At 35.8% G+C, this 18981-nt stretch overlaps 1 protein-coding gene across 7 annotated transcripts in view; it reads right to left on the reverse strand.

Annotated features, from left to right (window-relative positions):
- Positions 1-5497: 5497 nt before the first annotated feature.
- The window catches only part of ATF2 (activating transcription factor 2), a 51360-nt gene continuing 37876 nt past the window's right edge, over positions 5498-18981 (reverse strand). For 5 of the 7 annotated variants that reach the window (XM_072873925.1, XM_072873929.1, XM_072873927.1 and 2 more), the window contains 2 exons: positions 14981-15086; positions 5499-8185 (listed from right to left, as the gene is read on the reverse strand). In XM_072873925.1, the coding sequence (XP_072730026.1) occupies positions 7959-8185; positions 14981-15086 (333 nt within the window). In that variant the 3' untranslated portion in view covers positions 5499-7958. Of the gene's footprint in view, positions 8186-14980; positions 15087-18981 lie in introns of all 7 variants that reach the window. The other 2 variants (XM_072873932.1, XM_072873931.1) reach the window with 1 other exon arrangement.

Below are 18981 nucleotides of genomic sequence, written 5' to 3' on the forward strand. Positions count from 1 at the left end.
TTCCTTAAAAGAGACTAGAGTACAGTTAATGCTTACTTACAGAAAGTCAAAACACCTTCAATAGATGTACTTAATTAATTTTGCATGTATGCAAATATACACAATGTTATGAGGATGTTTTTTCATTAGATCATCCTAAGTACTGCTGCTCTGAGCATATAGCAGCCTGTTTAACAGTTCATCACCGCAAAATGCAGCGATCAGAATATGGACATAACTTCATTTCCCACTGAAATTCTGAAAGAAAAAAAAAACAAACAAAAAATCCCAGAACAGAACCCAAAAGATATTCCAAGTATGCTCCTTGAAAAATAATTACGTTTTTTGTGTAGTATGAAACTGCATACCAACATGCTTCAGAAATACTTCAGTTTCAAGCATTTTTTAATATATACTCAATGTATCCAAAGTACAGGTCTCACACCAAGGTCTCTTGCTCCAGCAAGGTCTTCAGCTCCAGCAGCAACAGCAATGGTAGTTGCTGCTAGCCGCAGCAAGGGGCTGAATGGCTGTTGGTAGATTAGACAAATTTTCAAAATCTTTCACGGTGGAGGCTTATGGCAGCATTCAAATAACCCATAAACATTAATATCATAGATTTCTGAGCACTTGAAGAGTGAAATTGAGAAAATATTCAGGAAAAAAGCTTCCCTGCTTAGACTAAGCTACTGTAAGGCTCTAGGTATGACAGTGACTTTGGAGGAGTAACTTTGGGCCTTAGAAAGAAATGCAATATTGAGCTAGAAGAAAAAAAGAGAGATAATTGCTGGATCATGATGCACAGAGAGTCTGTGCATCACTCAGATTTTCTTTGACGAAATTATGTTTACTGACAGAAGCATTGATGGTGATTAGCAGCTGGCTAAATCAGATCCTGCTCTCCTACCTGCTTGGGAAAGCCTCATTATAGAAGGAATCTAACTTCACTAGGGTAAATTAATCTTCACCTCTTCATAAAACAGGCACACGTTTCTTTGAAATTGTCATTGTAGGAAAGCTGCTTTGGTTTAAGTCAAATATTCTAAAAAATGGCGTACTGCAAAATTTTACATGGCTTTGTATTGGTTTAGTAAGTATACACATGCACTTTTTTTTTTTTTTTTTAATTTAGCTTAATACTATTCTCCAGCAACATGAGCTGGACTGAAATAAATCAATAGACATGTCAAAACAAAACTTTACACTCTCTAAAAGTTTGTGTTTATAACAATCTAACTCTGCCAAAGCGGTGACATTTTCTTAGGTAGACAAGACCCACAGGATTTCATGTACCCTAATGAACGTGTCTGGGTGCCTGGCGTGTTATAAAGGGCAGTTGCGTTAAGTGGGGGTGGGTGCCCTTATCTGGTAGGTGAAAACAACAACAACAACAAAATCTAAACGAGACGTGAAATTACAAGAGCAGGTAAAGATCATGCATTTCTTTCCCGAAACAAAATGACTTTGCCAGGCCTTTGGAACAAGGAAAAGGCCAGTTTATAACAAACGGTACTTACAATTTAAAGAGACCGCAGAAGGGAAGCGTGCAAGTCAGTATAACGTGTTTCCAGCCCATGGAAGCCAATGCTGTGCCATGTGGTAGGCAGAAGCGACAAATACAACTATGCTGACGACTCAGAAATGGCATTCCAGTTGTGTGGTGACTGGAAACAGAGCTCAAAGATCTATGGCCAGCAACCTTCTTACACAGCATTCAAGAGAGTGCTGCATATTTATAGAAGAAAAAAGAGTTATGCCCTATTAGAATCAGAGCTCTAAAAAGTTTGGGTAAACTGTTAGAGGCAGCATAAAGGACTCTTGTATATATTCACACATATGTGAAAGTCATAAATCGTAAACTTACTAGCTTGAGATTCATTAAATATTCAACAAAATGATCAAGTGTTCAAAATGTTCCTCTCATCCAGTGAAATATACAGCATCTGTTTGTCATTTACAAGGATCATCTATTTTTTCAGCAAAAATCATTAGCCCTTTAAAGCAATTCTGCTGAAAGGGAGGACAGAAAACAAGAAAACTGAAATATTAGCCTTCTGCTTGTTTTGAAATCATAACCATGCTGACTATAAACTTTGTTGGCATTTTATAGACAACTGGAATGACTCTAACTATATGTTCTATTGCCTTTAGGAGTATCTTTCTCAACACGCGGTCATGAATAACAGGATGTTTATACTACTTACCTCAAGTGAGATCAAAACATTCCTAACAGCACTGTAAACATTTTTAAGAAATAGATCATCACAGAATGCATCTTCATGTCAGCAAGCGTGTCAGAGGAGAGGGCTGGCATAATGGAGCAGCGAAACACAGCACCTTCTTGTTCAGAGGGAATAGTTGCCAAATGGTGCGGACTTTTTCCCCTCCATTTCATTTTCTTGATTTATTTAGAAAGGCAATTTATTTTGCTGCTAAAGCAGAGGGCTCGTTCTCTCTTTGCTTGTCTCCCTTTCCCCCTGATTAGAATCCTAGATGTAGGATGTGGATGTAATTTCCCATTTTATTTTTAAACATAAACAAATTAGTAGGCTTTTTGAAATCATTCAGTTTCTAAAATGCATCAGTCCAGTGATTTCTCAAGGACAGTATTTTTGCCTTCTGTAATGGTCTAGGACAAGTAATTCAGCCAAAGGGAGGGAAATACCATTTAGGTACCACGCCAATAGTAGCTTGCAGCGAAACAAGAGCAGGGACTTTTTAGGCAGTGGGAAAAAAAAAAAAAGACCTTAACTTTTGTCTTACAGGTAGCTAAACACACCCATCAGACTTGCATTCATTGCATTCAGTACACCTGGGGACAGACAGTATTAAATGGGATTGTAATAGCTCATGTTTGTACTTTGATGTATTAAGCTAGCCCTGGGCGAGAGTTAGGCGAGGAAAACCTGGTTCCCTGCAATTCTGTTCCTCTGAAGGTATCTGTGTGACAGCACGCTCATTCCTGAAGCTCATCTTCTCAGTCTAGCACTAGCAGATCTCCCTAAGCTACAGGGTACTATCCTTCAAGCTCATTAATTGTAAGCTGGAGCATCACCAGGCCCTGCTGTCTGAACTGGTTACAGATACTGCCCACTCCCTACTCTACTCTGTTTCTGCTATTGGTATTAAAAACAGACAAAGAGAAGTTCCTAGAAGCACGGCTGCTTTCCTTTGCTTCAAGCTGTTTAGTACCTTTTATGCTTGTTACCATTTCCAATCAGTCTATGCAGCTCAAGCTACTGTCTCTACCTATGGATTAAAAATAATAAATATACTTGCATAATGATTTCACAACACTTTTCAGATTAAGTATTCATTCTCAGATTAAATTCTGTTATAGGTAGTTTATTTAAAAATTTAAGAACCTTCTCTCCCCTCTCTCCTCTTCCCCCAAAATGAATAGGAAAAAAGTGCTTGGAACAACATATATCATCATCATAAAAATGGTAACAGAAGAGGGGTAGAGACTTTGAGCGAGCTTTTAAATAAAATAATTACACAAATTGGATCAAGTTTATGTGTCTTGTTATTCTACTGACAGCCATGTAATTAGATTATAACTAACCCCACACCTAGGAAGTTAGAAACTCTTTTTAAAGATAGTTGCACTTTGCACAATTCTGAAGCCATCAGCATACAACCTGCTGTCATTAGTTGTGCAGAGCATCTGTAATGAAATTTTTTGCAACACTAAGAATTCCATACTGAGGATTCAGGACGTCCTTCCAGAACTAAGTATGTATTCTGTAATATATCTTGTTCTAGGAAGATGTCAATGTCAAGATTTCATAAGCTTCTCCTATCTATTTTAGCTGAAGAAGACAACATATACAGCATGCAGAAACTCCTTTCCTGACTACTAACTTCCTGAGATGAAAGTTTGCTATACAGAGTTAACACAACCAAGGAGGAAGCAATATGCAAAAAGAAGAAATTCCACACTAACTATATAAGCACCTTCAGGGGCTCATCACACAGAAAGAAAAAATATTTTGAAGAGGAAGAAAGTGAAGAACGAGAAAGATTAATCTTAAATTACATGAAGGGAAAAAAAAAAAAGAAAAAAGGTCATATTAAAACCTGAAATTAAAATTAAAAGGTCAGGAGACTTACCATTAAACAATATAAAACTTTGAAAACCCAAATTATTTTATGATAGTGCCATCTGGACCTACTCTACACAGTGTTATACAAGACAGAGGTCAAATAAATCATACCTGTATTACTGTTGATACGATGGGTAAAAATAAATGTAAAGGAAGACTACTGTAAGCCAACCTTACACTCACTGTTCTGCAATGCAAATGAGCGCAGTTCAAATTATTTCTCTACTGAGGGAAGCAACAGGCAGCATATAAATGCAAACAACCTTCATTAGACACACTGTCATGAGTATATTAATCGTGTCAAGAAGCATTGCTGAAGTTTCCTTCAGTGCAATTTAACATACCTTACTTTATTAGGATGCACTTAATTTCACTATGTTTTCTCCTCATTATCATTTATGATGACCAATTAAAATGTTTGTGTCTGTCTCTAAGCAAATTACTTTTGTAATTCTGGTAGCTGAAATCACCACTCATCCAACACTTCTGTCATCTCATTCCATCAGTGTAATATCTTTCTTTGCCCAGCCTCTATTAGCATTTTAAAGAGAAAAAGCTTACTTAGATTGGATAGTTAGGTATAAAACCGGGTCTTTTTACAGTGTAGACAATAAAAAGTGGGTTGGTTCCCCCCCTGGTTGCCCTGTTATACAGCCTCCGTGTTTTTTTCCTTGGAGTGACAAGCGTAACTCGTATAGCCAGAAAAAGAACACAATGAAGCAACAGAGGCCTTGGGCATTACTCGCATCTTGGACTCAAAGTTATGTGCAGTTTGAATTTAATTTCCTTTGGTCAACACATGCAATAAATGCAAGTACACAGCAACTTTACCTTTTTTTTTTTCCCCTCCAAAGCCTCCGTATCAGAGTTCTGTCAAGAGCTTTCCAAACGATGACGTAACAGGCTGTGCCACACCATATATCATGTTTCCAATATTCATAAATAAGCCCAAACAATTTTTAATATTCTAAAAAACAAACATGAGGGCATGATCTTTTCTCAACCTTTCACAACAAAATTGTGAGCAGTTCATCTGAGTATAGCTGTCATTTCCTAGCTTCATGTATATTAAGATAAGATTAAGATATCTGAAAGTTAGCTGGAAATTCTGATTACACACAACGCTTTTGCTGTGGAACTCACGGCAAGCAGAAATGGCTGAGCAACACCTGGGATCACCAAGCGATGTTTATGAACTCCTTTATCTGCGCATTACCTTGGGCTCCTCCAACTAACGATACAAGGCTGATTCCTCAGAAGCTGCTGGAACTCAACTGCAGAGCAATGGGATTTGGCTTGTTTTCTAAGGAAACGTATGTGTTCTTATTTACATAACATTACTTTGCCATTATAGTAATGACTTCCAGAAAAATGCTGATAATTGCAAGGATGAAGAAATAAGTCTGAAGACAGTGCTGCCTTTTAGAACAATTATAATTTCATTAAAATAGGAACATAACTTAAAGATAGATTTTATTCTCTTTGATGATTTACTCATGCAAACTGCACATAAAAGAAAACAGTACAGTTTGTGAAACATGTCAAATGTAAAGACCCAAAACGCTAAGTACAGAAGTAGTGTGACATACGTCTCAAAACAGAATCCATGGTAGTACGACTAATAACTTTTCTCTATTTGCTGAACACAGATTTTAATGGTTCCTCTTCCAGCCCCACTGTTAAATTCATTAACTGTTTACACGTCTCCTATACACTTATGTAGACTTATTTTACAAGCGTGACAGTTTTGTTACAAAAAAACTCCACTTATATAAATATGATTTAAAAAGCCTTTGTGTTTAGGAGAGCAAATTATAGTATAATCAATGAGGCCTTATCTAGTCCACCAAAACTACAATGAAAAGTGACTGTATAGCTTTCTTGCAGAATTCACATTTTGTGCCTTTGCAGTTAATTTCCTTCTCACAAGAGGTCCATTGTATTTCACCATCCTGGAAATGTTCAATAACTGTTACAGCTTTTTATCTTGAAATTGGGAAAGTAAGACTTTTGAACACATGAGGTTATCAACTCAACTTTCTTAGTTTTAAAATACAAAATATTTAGAATCCCTATTATTTTCATGCGTAAAGCCCTGCAATGATACATATATGACTTAGATACTTCTTTGTTCAGTTTTCATTATAGCATGGTTGTATATATATATTGTAGAAATGATGATTTTCCCATGGATCAATTACATTTTTAGATTTAAAACTGAATCAAATAGAAACTTGATGGCACTGACACTTAAAAACACATAGTATAGTGTGGAGAAGGAAGAGCAAATGAACTACACAACCCATTATAAATGCATTAAATCTTTGTTATATACATAATGGAATCCTGCTTTACTGCCAGTTGCTACTATGCATCTGTTTTTGCTATTATACAAAGTTTTCCGACCTGAAAGCACACATCTACTTTTTAAAACAACTTAATCTATTGTAAAATATTGTACTGTATTTTGAACATGAGTACAGAATCAAAATAGATAATGGCACATTTAAAAAACTCAATATCCTACAGATGATTGGATAATGAGAAAAACTGTACCTACAATCATCTCATCAGAAACAAACTACATCATGGAATGTTAGTTATCCAAGTTCGCACAGTAAATAACATTTTAAAACTGCAATCACCTATCAGCCAGCATCACATTGAAGGCATCTTTAAACATTCAAGAAAAGACTGCTGGCATTAACTACTGAACCATTCTCACGCACACACCACACACACCACATTATAATTACATTGTTTCCAAGATACGGTAGATACTGATTTTTTTTTTTTCCCCCACAAGAAAGGTATCAAAATTTTTGCTACTAAAAGATGACAGTGCTTACACAAGAATTAAGTACAAGTTAGCTTGCAAATACAAGACAATGACAAAAAAAAGTCTTGAGTTGTCTGAAGAAGGATTTTAGGCTTTTCTGGCATCCAAAACCATGAGTAAACTCCTTAGTCTGCGACTCAAAAATCCACAAAATATCAACCTACTTTGGAATACTAAGTATTCCATATTTGATAACCCTGTATTTTACAATATGCTTACTGGTTTCAGCCTAGCAACAAAGGGTAGTTATAGATATCTATTCTGACTGGAGAAAAAAAGCTCTCCTCCCCCCAGAATGAAAGTGTTGGAGGGGGGAAAAAAAACCACCTGACATCAATTTAAGATTAAAAAAAAAAATCAAATCTATTTAGTAATGATCCTCATCTAGGATAGGTATGTGCATAAGAGTACTGTATCTCATATACTGTACTGGCCCTATTAAAGAAATTAAAAACCCCAACAGTTAAAAAGCCAACCAAAATGCTATACATAAATCAACCCAAACGTTTTTCTCCCAATGTTCTTCCTCTCATAATGTGCAAAACAACAAAAAGGCAAAAAGACTAAAAGCAAATTTACTGTTACTGTCTTTCTCTTGCCTAGTGCTTTATGACCTTGCCAATGTTACAAAGTCAATAGGGACTATGCAGAACTTTGGTATAAAAATGTCACATAATATTATGATCACAGTCTTGGGGATGACCTTTAGTATTTCACCCCAATGTTTGTTGAAATAATACCAAATTAAAAATGAAATAAACCACATTGTACTGTACACACACTTTACACATTAAGCACAAAAAATAACTAGTAAAACTAATAGTTAAAAAAAAAAAAAGTCTTTTGCAAAGAGACTAGAACTGGTGTTCTGTCTCATCTTCACCTGCCAATCATTAAAGCCAAATTTAAGTTGGATTTTTAAAAATGAGTAATTTTAAGCTACAATTTCTCCTAGATGGAGATTGGTCTTTTGTCGATTTCCCTTTAAAGTCACAAATGTATACCTAAGAAACCGATGCAATGCAAGTTTTTAATCAACTTCCTGAAGGCTGCGACTGGGAGGGAGGTGCCATGACCATCTGGGAAAGCACCGGCTCTGTGCTCTGGTCCGCCATCTGGGTGAGAACGGAGGTGGCCACCGCTTCTGCCTTGGAAGTTGAGCTTACGCCATTGGAAGTGCTGACAGAACTGTGCTGAATAGCTTCTGTGTGTGGACTGCTTGGCACTGATATGTCTTCCGAACTGTCATCTTTATCTGCAGCTGAAGAAGAGAACTTAAGTTATTTTTTTCTCCGGAATGCACACCACCACGTCCCAGGTAATGGCAATCATCCCCTAAATAATTAAAATTCATGGTGTAACGCAGCCCAAATTGCAAAACAACCTTATTTTCATTTTTAAAAAGAAAATACTACTTAGTCAGCAAAAAATATGGACTGCAGTATGGAATATTCAGGAAACAAGAACATTTTCACATCTTCAAAGTCATGACTAAAATAGTCTGATTTCCTGCCTAGTAAATCAGCTGGTGGGTACCACGCCTAATTCTAATGATGAATGCTCATGTCAATAAGCAGTATTTATAGATTAAAAATGCTACGAGATCTCTTGGTGCTATATGAATTGTCTTTAGATTTTTAACATATGCTATTTGCTGCGTTTGCTTAGTAATAAAATGAGAATAATTCTACGTTCAGTAATTAATACTTGTGATCATGAATATGATATCTGAAAAAATATTATTTACACCACTATAAGAACTGGGCAATACTTCCAAGTTTTCAACCCACATTCTTTTAATAGAGTGAAGTTCAGTAACTTCTTTAGTATACATGCCTCTCAATAAGATTTAAAATTGTTAAAACTGATTTTAAAAATATCTTCAAGAATACTTCAGGTGTTCTCCACAAAACTGAAATGAATTAGCCACGCAGTTGCATCATTTTTTCTCATGACAGAGGGTAAACAGATTAAAAAAATTCTCATTGTGCAAAACTAGAATTTACAAAATGAGCATGATTTAAAATGTCTTTCTTGCACAGACATCTTAGTCATGCTAAAATAATCCTTTTTTCCCCGAGAGTTGCAAAAGTTAGCCAAGGCACCATGCAAACGCTGTCAAGCAAAAAGCTGAGTTAAAGACTAAAAAACCAAAAAAGAAAATAAGCCTACTGTTTTTCACTCAAAACTATGAACACAGAATTTAATTGTAACTTTTTTGTATCACTTTGCGCTACTTAGTGTTTTCAAGTATTTTTCACAAGAGTTTTATATATTGACTTAAACCCAGTATACAGATGGAATACTGGAAGTCCCTTTTAAAACACTACTGACTATTGTATAACATAACAATATAGACACACACACATAGCCAGAAGAAGCATGAACTATTGCTTGTGACATAGCAATGGAACAAAGCTTGATTTTCTCTAGACTTGTCTTTGCAATCCCTTTCAGATTTGCTTGAGATTGGCCTACAAATTCACAAGTTACCCAGGGGAAGAGAAGGGATGGGAAAAGATGATGGTAACACTAAAAGATGAACAACACTGTGGTATCATAGCCTTGTTTCCACAGAAAACCGGGCTAACAGCAGCAACTAAAAGGAACACTAAGCATGAACAAACAATGATGAAATGAAGTTTATGATGTACTGAGGTTTATACGACATACTAGCTACGGGTAAGAAAATTCACTAAATTAGCAAGTCGAGTCCCCAACATAAAGATCTTTGAGCAACCCCATGCATACTAAGAACACACTGCCCTTCAAAGCCTGAAAACAACAGTTCTATTATCAGCTGCTTCTGGAAAAGAACGGTAAGGTCAAAAAGGATGGATAAGCAAGCAAAACTGCTACGTTTCTTTCTAAGAAATACTGCCTACACGAACAAGGTAGCAATTTCTCTTATACCTCTACTACAAGAGCATGGTCATAATTGTTTGAAAGTATCATAATGTTCTTATCCATGAGGCCAACTATTTCACAAATACTGCATTTTTTCAAAAACAGATCTTTCAAGCATTAAAGGAGACAGAGACAGATGATATTGAGTTAGGTCTGCTGACATTACCACATATCCTAAGGTTACATGGTAACTGTATACAGCAAGAGGAAGAAAATTAAAATACTTCCGAAAGATGTTTGTGATCCTTAGTAGGATTTGCCCATTCAAAAAGAGAAAGAACATGAATGAGTGCCAATTCAGTTAACACTATTCAACAGAATTTCATCTTTGCTACACCTCTATCAAGACCTACAAGATCTCATGTAAAAACAAGTAAGAAGGAACACATGCAAACTTTGTTAAAAACAGAAACTCTACTGCCACTTTCTGAAAAAACACTGAATTACTAATTATGAGTAGCATATTCTTCCCCTCAGACAGAATGAAACAGCAGCAAGTGGGACAACATGTATCAAATACAGTCTCCCTGCTATAACACCTGCTCCTCCTCTTCAGAGCTGTTGTTACTCTCCTATGAATCTCAGTCTTCCTATTATGCTGCTTTTGCTGATCCCTGATTTCCTTGTCGGCCAAATCCTCCTTATTCTCAAGCAAAAGGGTTAGTTTTAAATGCTACAAGACAGAGACAGAGAGGAAGTAAAGTAGATCATTATCTTTCAGCCAGAGAAGGAAGGTCTTCCATTGTCCTGTATCCCTTAACATATATGTTGTTCACTTAACTCAAAAGAAATCTCTGTAATAATATCACAGTGGTAAAGAACAGGAGAAAGGCTTGATTTTCTGATTTTGATGGGCTCAGGAAGACCATATATGCCATGGGAGAAACAGTTATGGGAATACTTAAGATCACCAACGTACAACAGAAGTTTTCATACCATTGAGCAGATGAACAAACATACTGTGCTGAAGAGACAGAAGCCCATGATTCAGGTATTTTCAGATGCCAGGGGCTAGAAGGGGGGAGTGTACAGCAGACAGGTGATTATATAAGATACAGACCTAACACTAGTTTATGGTAATAAATTTGACTGGAAGCATAAATCCTTGCAATAACTACAAAGTAATATTTAGAAATGAGGTACCACCCTAAAGAATAGCTATGTAGATTTCCTTCAAAATCAATCCTTATGTAGCCCTAACTTTACAGGAATAGTGGCCAAAAACTGGATACAGAACTCCATTTGAACAATTAAAACCAAACAAGAAAATCTACTCAATGAATATAGAAGATACTTAAAGTCACCTCATTACAAAGGTGACTTGTTTTCTTAAGCCTGAAGACTGGGAATAAAGAACAAAGGCTTTTAGAAGAACACAGGAAAGTCATATTTAAATTCCAACAGATTTTTTTATTTTTTCTTAGTTGACCAGAGAATTGCCAGGCACAGGACTGTGGTTTCAAGAGTGCAACTGATACATACCAGAATCATAATGTAGCTAACAATGTAGAAAAAAGCCTAGGCATTTTAGCTTTTTAATGGCTCCCCCAGCTTTGCCTCAAACCAAGGAAAATGCACAATCCAAATTAGAAATGAATCTACAGAAGCAATGTGTGGTGCACATTAGAAGGCTGAAAATTTACAGACCTACATCACATGAACTTTCCTGAAGGCTACATAGTTCCTAGACAGGCTGCGTCATGAGAAGGAGCGAGCCGTTTTGGTAACGGAACACAACGTGGGCTAGACTGAGCTATAGAAAAGATTTTAAAAATACCAAACAAAGCACAGAGAAGACTTTTGAGGATGTACTAAAAAGTACCCTTTTAGAGTTGTCGAACATTACTATGATTTGCTTCTTAGCATTGCTTACCAATAGCTTTCAGTAAGGTAAGCAAATAAAGAGGGATTTCAGTCTTCAGAAGAAAAAACCCCACCAAAACCAAAATGGGAGCGAGTATGCAATCACTGACATGTGATCCAGAACTCCTTTCCGTCCCCTGATAATCACTAGACAGGAAGCCTCATGGTAATTCTCATCAGGCCATCCACAGACTATAGAGGGACTCGAGCCTAGAAATGCTCATTTCCAGTGAGCCGGCCTTTGTGCAGTCACTGGAAAGAGTATCCCCTGCAGTCACTGAAGGACTGTCGCCTGTCCAGAACAGGCAGCAGGAACATAGTGGTTTGCATGGTTCAAATTATTCCAGGTCTGAATCTGGTTAGTCGCCTTCTACCATTTCTTTAAAACTAACTAGAGAAAGAACACAAAACCCCCCATTTAATACCACCTACATTGCAGCCTCTATTTATCTTGCCTTATATTCAGTTTGGTACAAATGTTCTTGAATATCATAATGTCCTTTTGAAAAATACCTAAAACACCTTTTTCAATTTTTTTTTTCAGCTCTACTTTTCACAACACATTTTCTTCTCAGAAGCTTTCACCTTTTTCTTGCTCCAAGTCCAGAAAAAGCTTGAGAAAATATAGGAGTACTGCAGAAGACTTTTAGAAATAACCTGGTATAGAAGAGCTAAAATGAAAAATAAATGAACAGCGTTTAGATTTCTCCTATACACAGCACTTTTTTTCTTCCCCCTAATGTTTAAAGATGCATTCAGAACCAATAGCATCTTTCTTTGGGAAATAAAAAAGTTTAAACTGGCTGAAAACTCAAACATTGCAACAGAAATTCATCCATGCTGCCTCAAAGCGCAATAACCATTTTCCTGGTTTCTCTGTCCTGATGACACCCTCTTTTGAAGCAGGCACAAGACTTTTTAAATACGGAAAATATGATCCCAAGAACAATCTTAGAAGAAGAAAGGGATATCTGCACTGTTGTGCTTTTCACTTGGCCCAAGACAAAAATGTGCCTGGGAAATCCAAAAGGTCTTAAAAGATATGTAAAAGTAAGTGCCAAAAATATCCTGAAAAGCAATAGATTATTTGTGCCTATTTAAGTGCATCATACATGAAACCCCATTAAATAGTGGACTTAGCTGTTAAAACACAGTCTGCATGGTATAAAATAGCACTGTCTCAGCGGTTAAAACACAGTCTGCATGGTATAAAATAGCACTGTCTCAGCGGTGCACAATACTCAGCACTGCAGGAGCTCTGTAATCTGGTGTCTTCAATTTCTTCCATAGAGACAGACTGTTAAACCACTCAATATATTTTTGAGGCAATTCAACTTAGATTACTTGATGAACATAATATGTTTATTTAAAAATACTTTCTATGACACCATTTTCATGAATGTATTAACTGAAACCAGTTTTTCCTCTCATAAATTGTACTGCGGGTAAGTAACTTAGCCAACATGCTCTCCTAACAATATTCACATGGAGATAATGTGACAAAATCCTTTCAGAGGGATGGCATTACAACTATCATTCATGCTGAACTTTGACTTTCAAGAGACTTTTCAAGAGACTAGGAGAGCTATGCTTCCAATCTCCTTGTGTACTATTGTTTTATGTTTTTCTAAAGTGTAGGCTTTTTCCCCTCACTAGTATTTTAGTTCTTAATTCATTTTGCATTCTTTAGTGAATTAGGAACATTATAGTCCTTTTCTGAGGGCAGAAAAATAAGCATTACTAAAGAGGCCATTTGTTAATCCTTCAACTAAGAACTCCCTAGCGTGTAATTAGTTTACCAGTTTAAGACTTATGCTTAAATATTTTTCATGCCAATCCAGGAACATGCATCCTCAAAACATCAAAATTCAAGAAACCTACAGTTTTTTGTTGTTTGTTTGTTTGTTTTTTAAAAAAACCCTTGCATGCATAATGTTATCCCCTAGTAGCTTCTGTATGAAATTATGTGGTTCTGTCAGATGGGAGCCATAATGGCCTCATCCCTGCAGCAATCATTGTTAATATAAATCCCAAACATATTTCTATACTGTTCCAATTTACTCCAAGATGCTATCTTCCGTCTTGTCAAAATGACTGGAGATCAAAGGACCAAGATTTATAAGCTCAAAACTGACAAAATCAGTATTCTAAATATATATGGCAATGGAGAGTTGCTAAATCTCCTGAATCTTTTAAATTAAAAAATATTGCCCATTCTGATGAAATTGCTTACAATGACTACAAGTAAAGATGGTGGCCATTAAGTTTTATCGCAAGCACCTGAGGATCTCTTTGCATGCAATACAAAATGTTCCTTTATTCTCCTGAATTACTGACACTGGCAAATTAAAATGAAGTGGCTACATATGGCAGAAACAATCTTCACATTTACAAATATCCTGAAATATCACTAAATCATAAAAACGAAAGCTGTGGGTTATATATTATGAATGTTGCCTAATGCATTCCCAGCTCAGTTATTTGTAACAAATTTGTGTACAATGGACAAAATTGGCCATTTATTCTACAGCAGCAGCAGCTGGTTCTGGCACTGTGTATCATATCCAAAAATGAAGTTACAAGTCAGGAAAGCGTAATTAACCTTTAAAATGCTGGAAGGATGAAAACCAAATGAGCGCCTTTAAGTAAAAATATGTATTAGAAAAAAAAAGCTACTGAAAATCTCAGTATTCCCATCAGTATTAGAACTACTTTTTAAAATACCCTGTTTATAGAAAAGTAGTTGCTTAATGTGGAAATCAAAACAATCTAGAAGACATTGTACAGTAGGAGCCATGAACCTGCATCTGATTATTTTAACGGCTTGACTGATCCTGGATGTTATGGTAAATGAGGACAGCTGTTATATTACCTCTACTGAAATCTCATTACGATGAAGAAAAAAAAACCCACAAGGACCTTTCACCGTACTAGGCTAAGATAAAGTATAAAAAATGGTTTATCGTGTGCTTTTAATACTTTAATTATATTTTCCAAAGCAGGTGTAGTAACCGATAGTCCTTAAATGCTAATTATCACATGCATTTATTAAACCAACATAAAACCTTCAATGTTATGCAACACTTCAACTGAACGGACTTAAAAATATATTTCTAAATATCACATATTCATTCCTGTCTTCCAATAACCTTTGAGATTTTTTTTTTTTTTTAAATCTTTAATGTAATTTTAGAACTGCACTTCTCAATTTTAATGTTCATTCAGTTCACTTTGGCAATATTTCATTGATGCAGCCTAAGGCTATAGGTAATGGAACATTACTCACTATGATAGCCAGATTTCTTCTGCATGGCGGTTACAGGGCAATCTTTATGAGCCAGAAGAAGCTGTTTCAGCTGTGCCACTTCATTTCTCAGCAGGGTGACTTCATTCTAAAGGAGAAGAAAGTTATGTACTTTACCAGGCTCAAACTACACACATTTTGAAGGTAAGTATTAAGTTTTATAGGATTTTCAGTTGTTCATTTAGGGGTAGATAAAATACAAGAAGTTTCCATTTGGTATATAATGCAAAAATATATACATTTCTTTTATCTCAGAATACTTAAATATTAGCTGAAACTTGGCTAACTTTATTTTATGATTGTCTTAAACTAGGAAATGCTTTTTTGGAAAATACAACATATGTTTTTCAGTCTGTAGATGCAGAGTCTACATATAGTCTCATTCACATGATCCAGCTACTGTAAGACACTTCTGCAAGGTTTTGTGATGAATTCTAATCAGAGTAAACCTACATTTAACTACCCAGATTTTAACAGATGCCACAGCCAACATTAAAAAAAAAGGTAAAAAAATAATCAGCAGATGCAGAATGATTTTTGGTGACTATATTTGTACTTGGACTTGGAAAAATAAAATGTCATGTAATGGAAAATAATTTAGTAAATGTCTGTTGATTCCATATTAATTTTCTCTTTGGCAACCATACATAAAAGTGTTGCATGAAGGAATAATTGATAATAATGACAAAATCCTGAAATAAAGTGGAGTGTAACCTAGGAGACAGCACTTGCAGGATCTAGTGACTGGGTTCATTTCCAGGCTGTGGCTTTCCACTATTGGGTGACCTTGAGCAAGGTCATTTTACTTCTTTGTGCTTCAACTTCCCCATTTGTAAAATGGAGGACAGTGATACTTACCTTCCCTGTAAAGCAGTTTGATATCTACAGATGAGAAGCGCTACATAAGTGCATTACATGTGACAATCCCAATTAAGAATGGCATGGCATTTTGATAGATTCATTTTCACTTAAAATAGTAGAAAAATGTTTATGTAACTACAGAATCAAATTATCTGTAATGCTTTGTGATACCCATATCTTGCCATGATATATGCTTTTCATGGGTTAATTTCTTTTAAACATAAATCCTTTCCATTGATACTTGAAGTTACTTAAACTGTAAGAACATTGGCATATTAGCATAATATACCGCACACATGACATAATTGTTTGGTAAATGCATATGTTTATACATTTGAGAGCAAGTTAAAGAAAAAACAAACACAGGAAAATTGGATTGCAAATAAAATTATGTGGAAAAAAACCATGAGAAAGTCAATCTAGTTACTTGCAAGCTAGAAATAAGGGAACGCAGTCAGAGAAGAGATGAATTATAATTAAAAGGATTCCAAAATAAGGAAAACAATTTTTAAGAACAGAATTTATTAGGCTGAATTACACTAAGTAACATAGTTTATAAATACTGTAACTAAAATACTAGATTTTTACAAGAAAAGCTCCTCTGTGTCCCCTCTCTCCATTTAAGAGACAAAAAATTTCAAGCCTTTATACTTGCAAAATCCTCTTAAACTATTAAGGACTACTTTTCTATTCAGTCATTTTATTGTGTCAAATATCCCTTTTAGAAACTTTATATTTAAAACAAAAACAAGAGCTGAAACAAAGCCAAAATCTGATTCATGGACATTTCTAATGGAAGAAAAATGTGATGGCAAACAAAAAAAAAGGTTGTAATGAAAAAAAACCCAAACCCCCACAAAATCTCTACCAGCTGGCATTACATGTCCTGAAATCTTGGGCTGTTAAGAAATCACACTACTTCTGCCTCCAGCTCTCAGTCTCCTCTTAATTCACCATGTTATTTACCGAGGAGCCACAAATCTGGATGCCGAGCAGGCAGCTGCACAGAATCGACATAGTTGGGGGGAAAAAAGAAAGTGCTGATGTAGTTATGAGACACTTCTTGATAATCTACAGGAGCAGCAATGTCCAAGAATATGAAACATACTTCTGTTAGTTTAAAGGAAGGTTGGCAAAATAAGTGATCAAATTGGGAGAAGGTTTTCAGAAATCTTCTACCTTCACCTTTCACATTTTAAGCAACAATTTTACACATAAACAGCACATATAAGTACGAAGTCACTCTTTATCAGTGTAAGTAAAACAAATGTTTATGAAAAATTTTTGAAAAGGCAGTTTATAGATTAATGTCGGTTGTATTATAAATACTAAGAATTTTGCTAACAAATAGAAAAAGCAAATATATTATCTTACATTAAAGCAGATCTGAAGAAAATGGAACAGCATTCCTATACTAAAAAAGTTGAGGTATTCTCATTGAATGCATAGCTAGCATTGTTAACAACATAAACAATGTTTGCCAATAGTGCTATATGCAATGCACAAATCATTCCTGAAAGTAGAACAGAGTACGTCTGCTAGACACATGGTACGTGGAATGTCACAGAAAGGCAATCCATGGTTGCCATTTACGTATCACCAGTAAGAACCACTTCTGACTGGTAATAAAGGTCAGGTTGTTAGAACCAGCTCCTATACACGTTGTAGTTTTCTTATCATGTATGCGACAATAGCAAGTCTTTCCACCTCATTCTAAATATGTTAACGTGGTGGTCTTTAAGGAAAACAGGCTAACAAGAAGAAACACATGGAATAAACACTTCAGCCACTGGTGTGAAGAAAGATTATTTCCAGTTTTTGCACTGGAAAGGTCCTCCTCATTAATGAGATATCAAGTCAAGTGTAGGCATCAACATTTCTTTAAATAAGCATGAAATACACCTCACATGCTGTCTAGAAGAATTTCCATGTTCCCACATTTCAGAATGTGCTAACATTAGAAAGCAGGTTTCTGGAGTAAAGCATATATATTTTTACCTGCACTCCATTTTCCAAAAGATACTTTGGGCTTCTGGATTCTTACGAAGATATACCACGCAGTGTACAATATGTTCTTCTGTATCTGCCTATTTCTCCCGGGATCCAAAATGCATGTGTGACAGTGGGACCAGATAAATCCTTACTCAGCAAGGTGTGGGACAATGTTTGGGAGGTATTATTTAACAAAACTATCATCAGAGACAGGTAGGTGTGACTCATAGGGATAGGGGATTGTCTGTAGCTGAGTTAAACACCACTCTTCCTGCTTCTTTTTGGATAACTTCAACAAGATATGCCTGTATGGATAAGGACCTTTACTTACGGGCATTTCTTTCATAATTTAGCCTTCCTAAAGCAGCTTCTGCAGCATTAGTACAAACTACCACTGATTGCCGATCCTTTAAAACCTACAATGACCTTGTGAGGAAGACAGGCCATTCTGCTTTGCCCTCTAAGATTATTAAAGCAACAGGGACCAAATAGAGACTATAGAATGAACTTTGGCATCTGATCCTGCAATACGATTGAGTAGTCACTGGAGACACGCTGTCAATACTTCCTTAACACATTATATAGCATACCACACCCTGCAGTATTGTGCAAGGCACAGAGGCAACACAATGTGGTATAAAAATTTAAGATCAATAAACAAGTCAACATATTAGTAGAAAACACAGTCCACAAAAAGCAAACAGTAAATAAACCTTAAAAGGTTGGAAGCATGAAAAAACCTTACATAGCAGAGCCTATAATAGAGACAGTCAGTCTAACCTAAATATGTTACTGGCGTGATGTAATAGATGGAAGTCTTCCCTTGAGCAAAAATTGGAAAAATAATGCTTAAAAAGGAAATTACATTCAAACATTTAAAAGAAGAAAGTACGCAGAAGTTAATCTACAGAAAGCTGAACACTACGGAACAAAATATACATCAACCAAGTAAACCTCCTCAAAGTCTGTATGTACTGTTACAGAGTTCCAGTCTTAAAAACCTTGACATTGACATTAGAAGCTTTCACATAGACATTACAAGAAAGAAGTCAGAATTGTTACGTGAAGCAATGCAATGTAGTCATTTTGGTATTAAGCTACTTTTGGAAATGTGACATCTCAGTAAATTC

This window comes from Ciconia boyciana, chromosome 10 (assembly GCF_034638445.1).
Source record: "Ciconia boyciana chromosome 10, ASM3463844v1, whole genome shotgun sequence".
NCBI classification, from domain to species: domain Eukaryota; kingdom Metazoa; phylum Chordata; class Aves; order Ciconiiformes; family Ciconiidae; genus Ciconia; species Ciconia boyciana.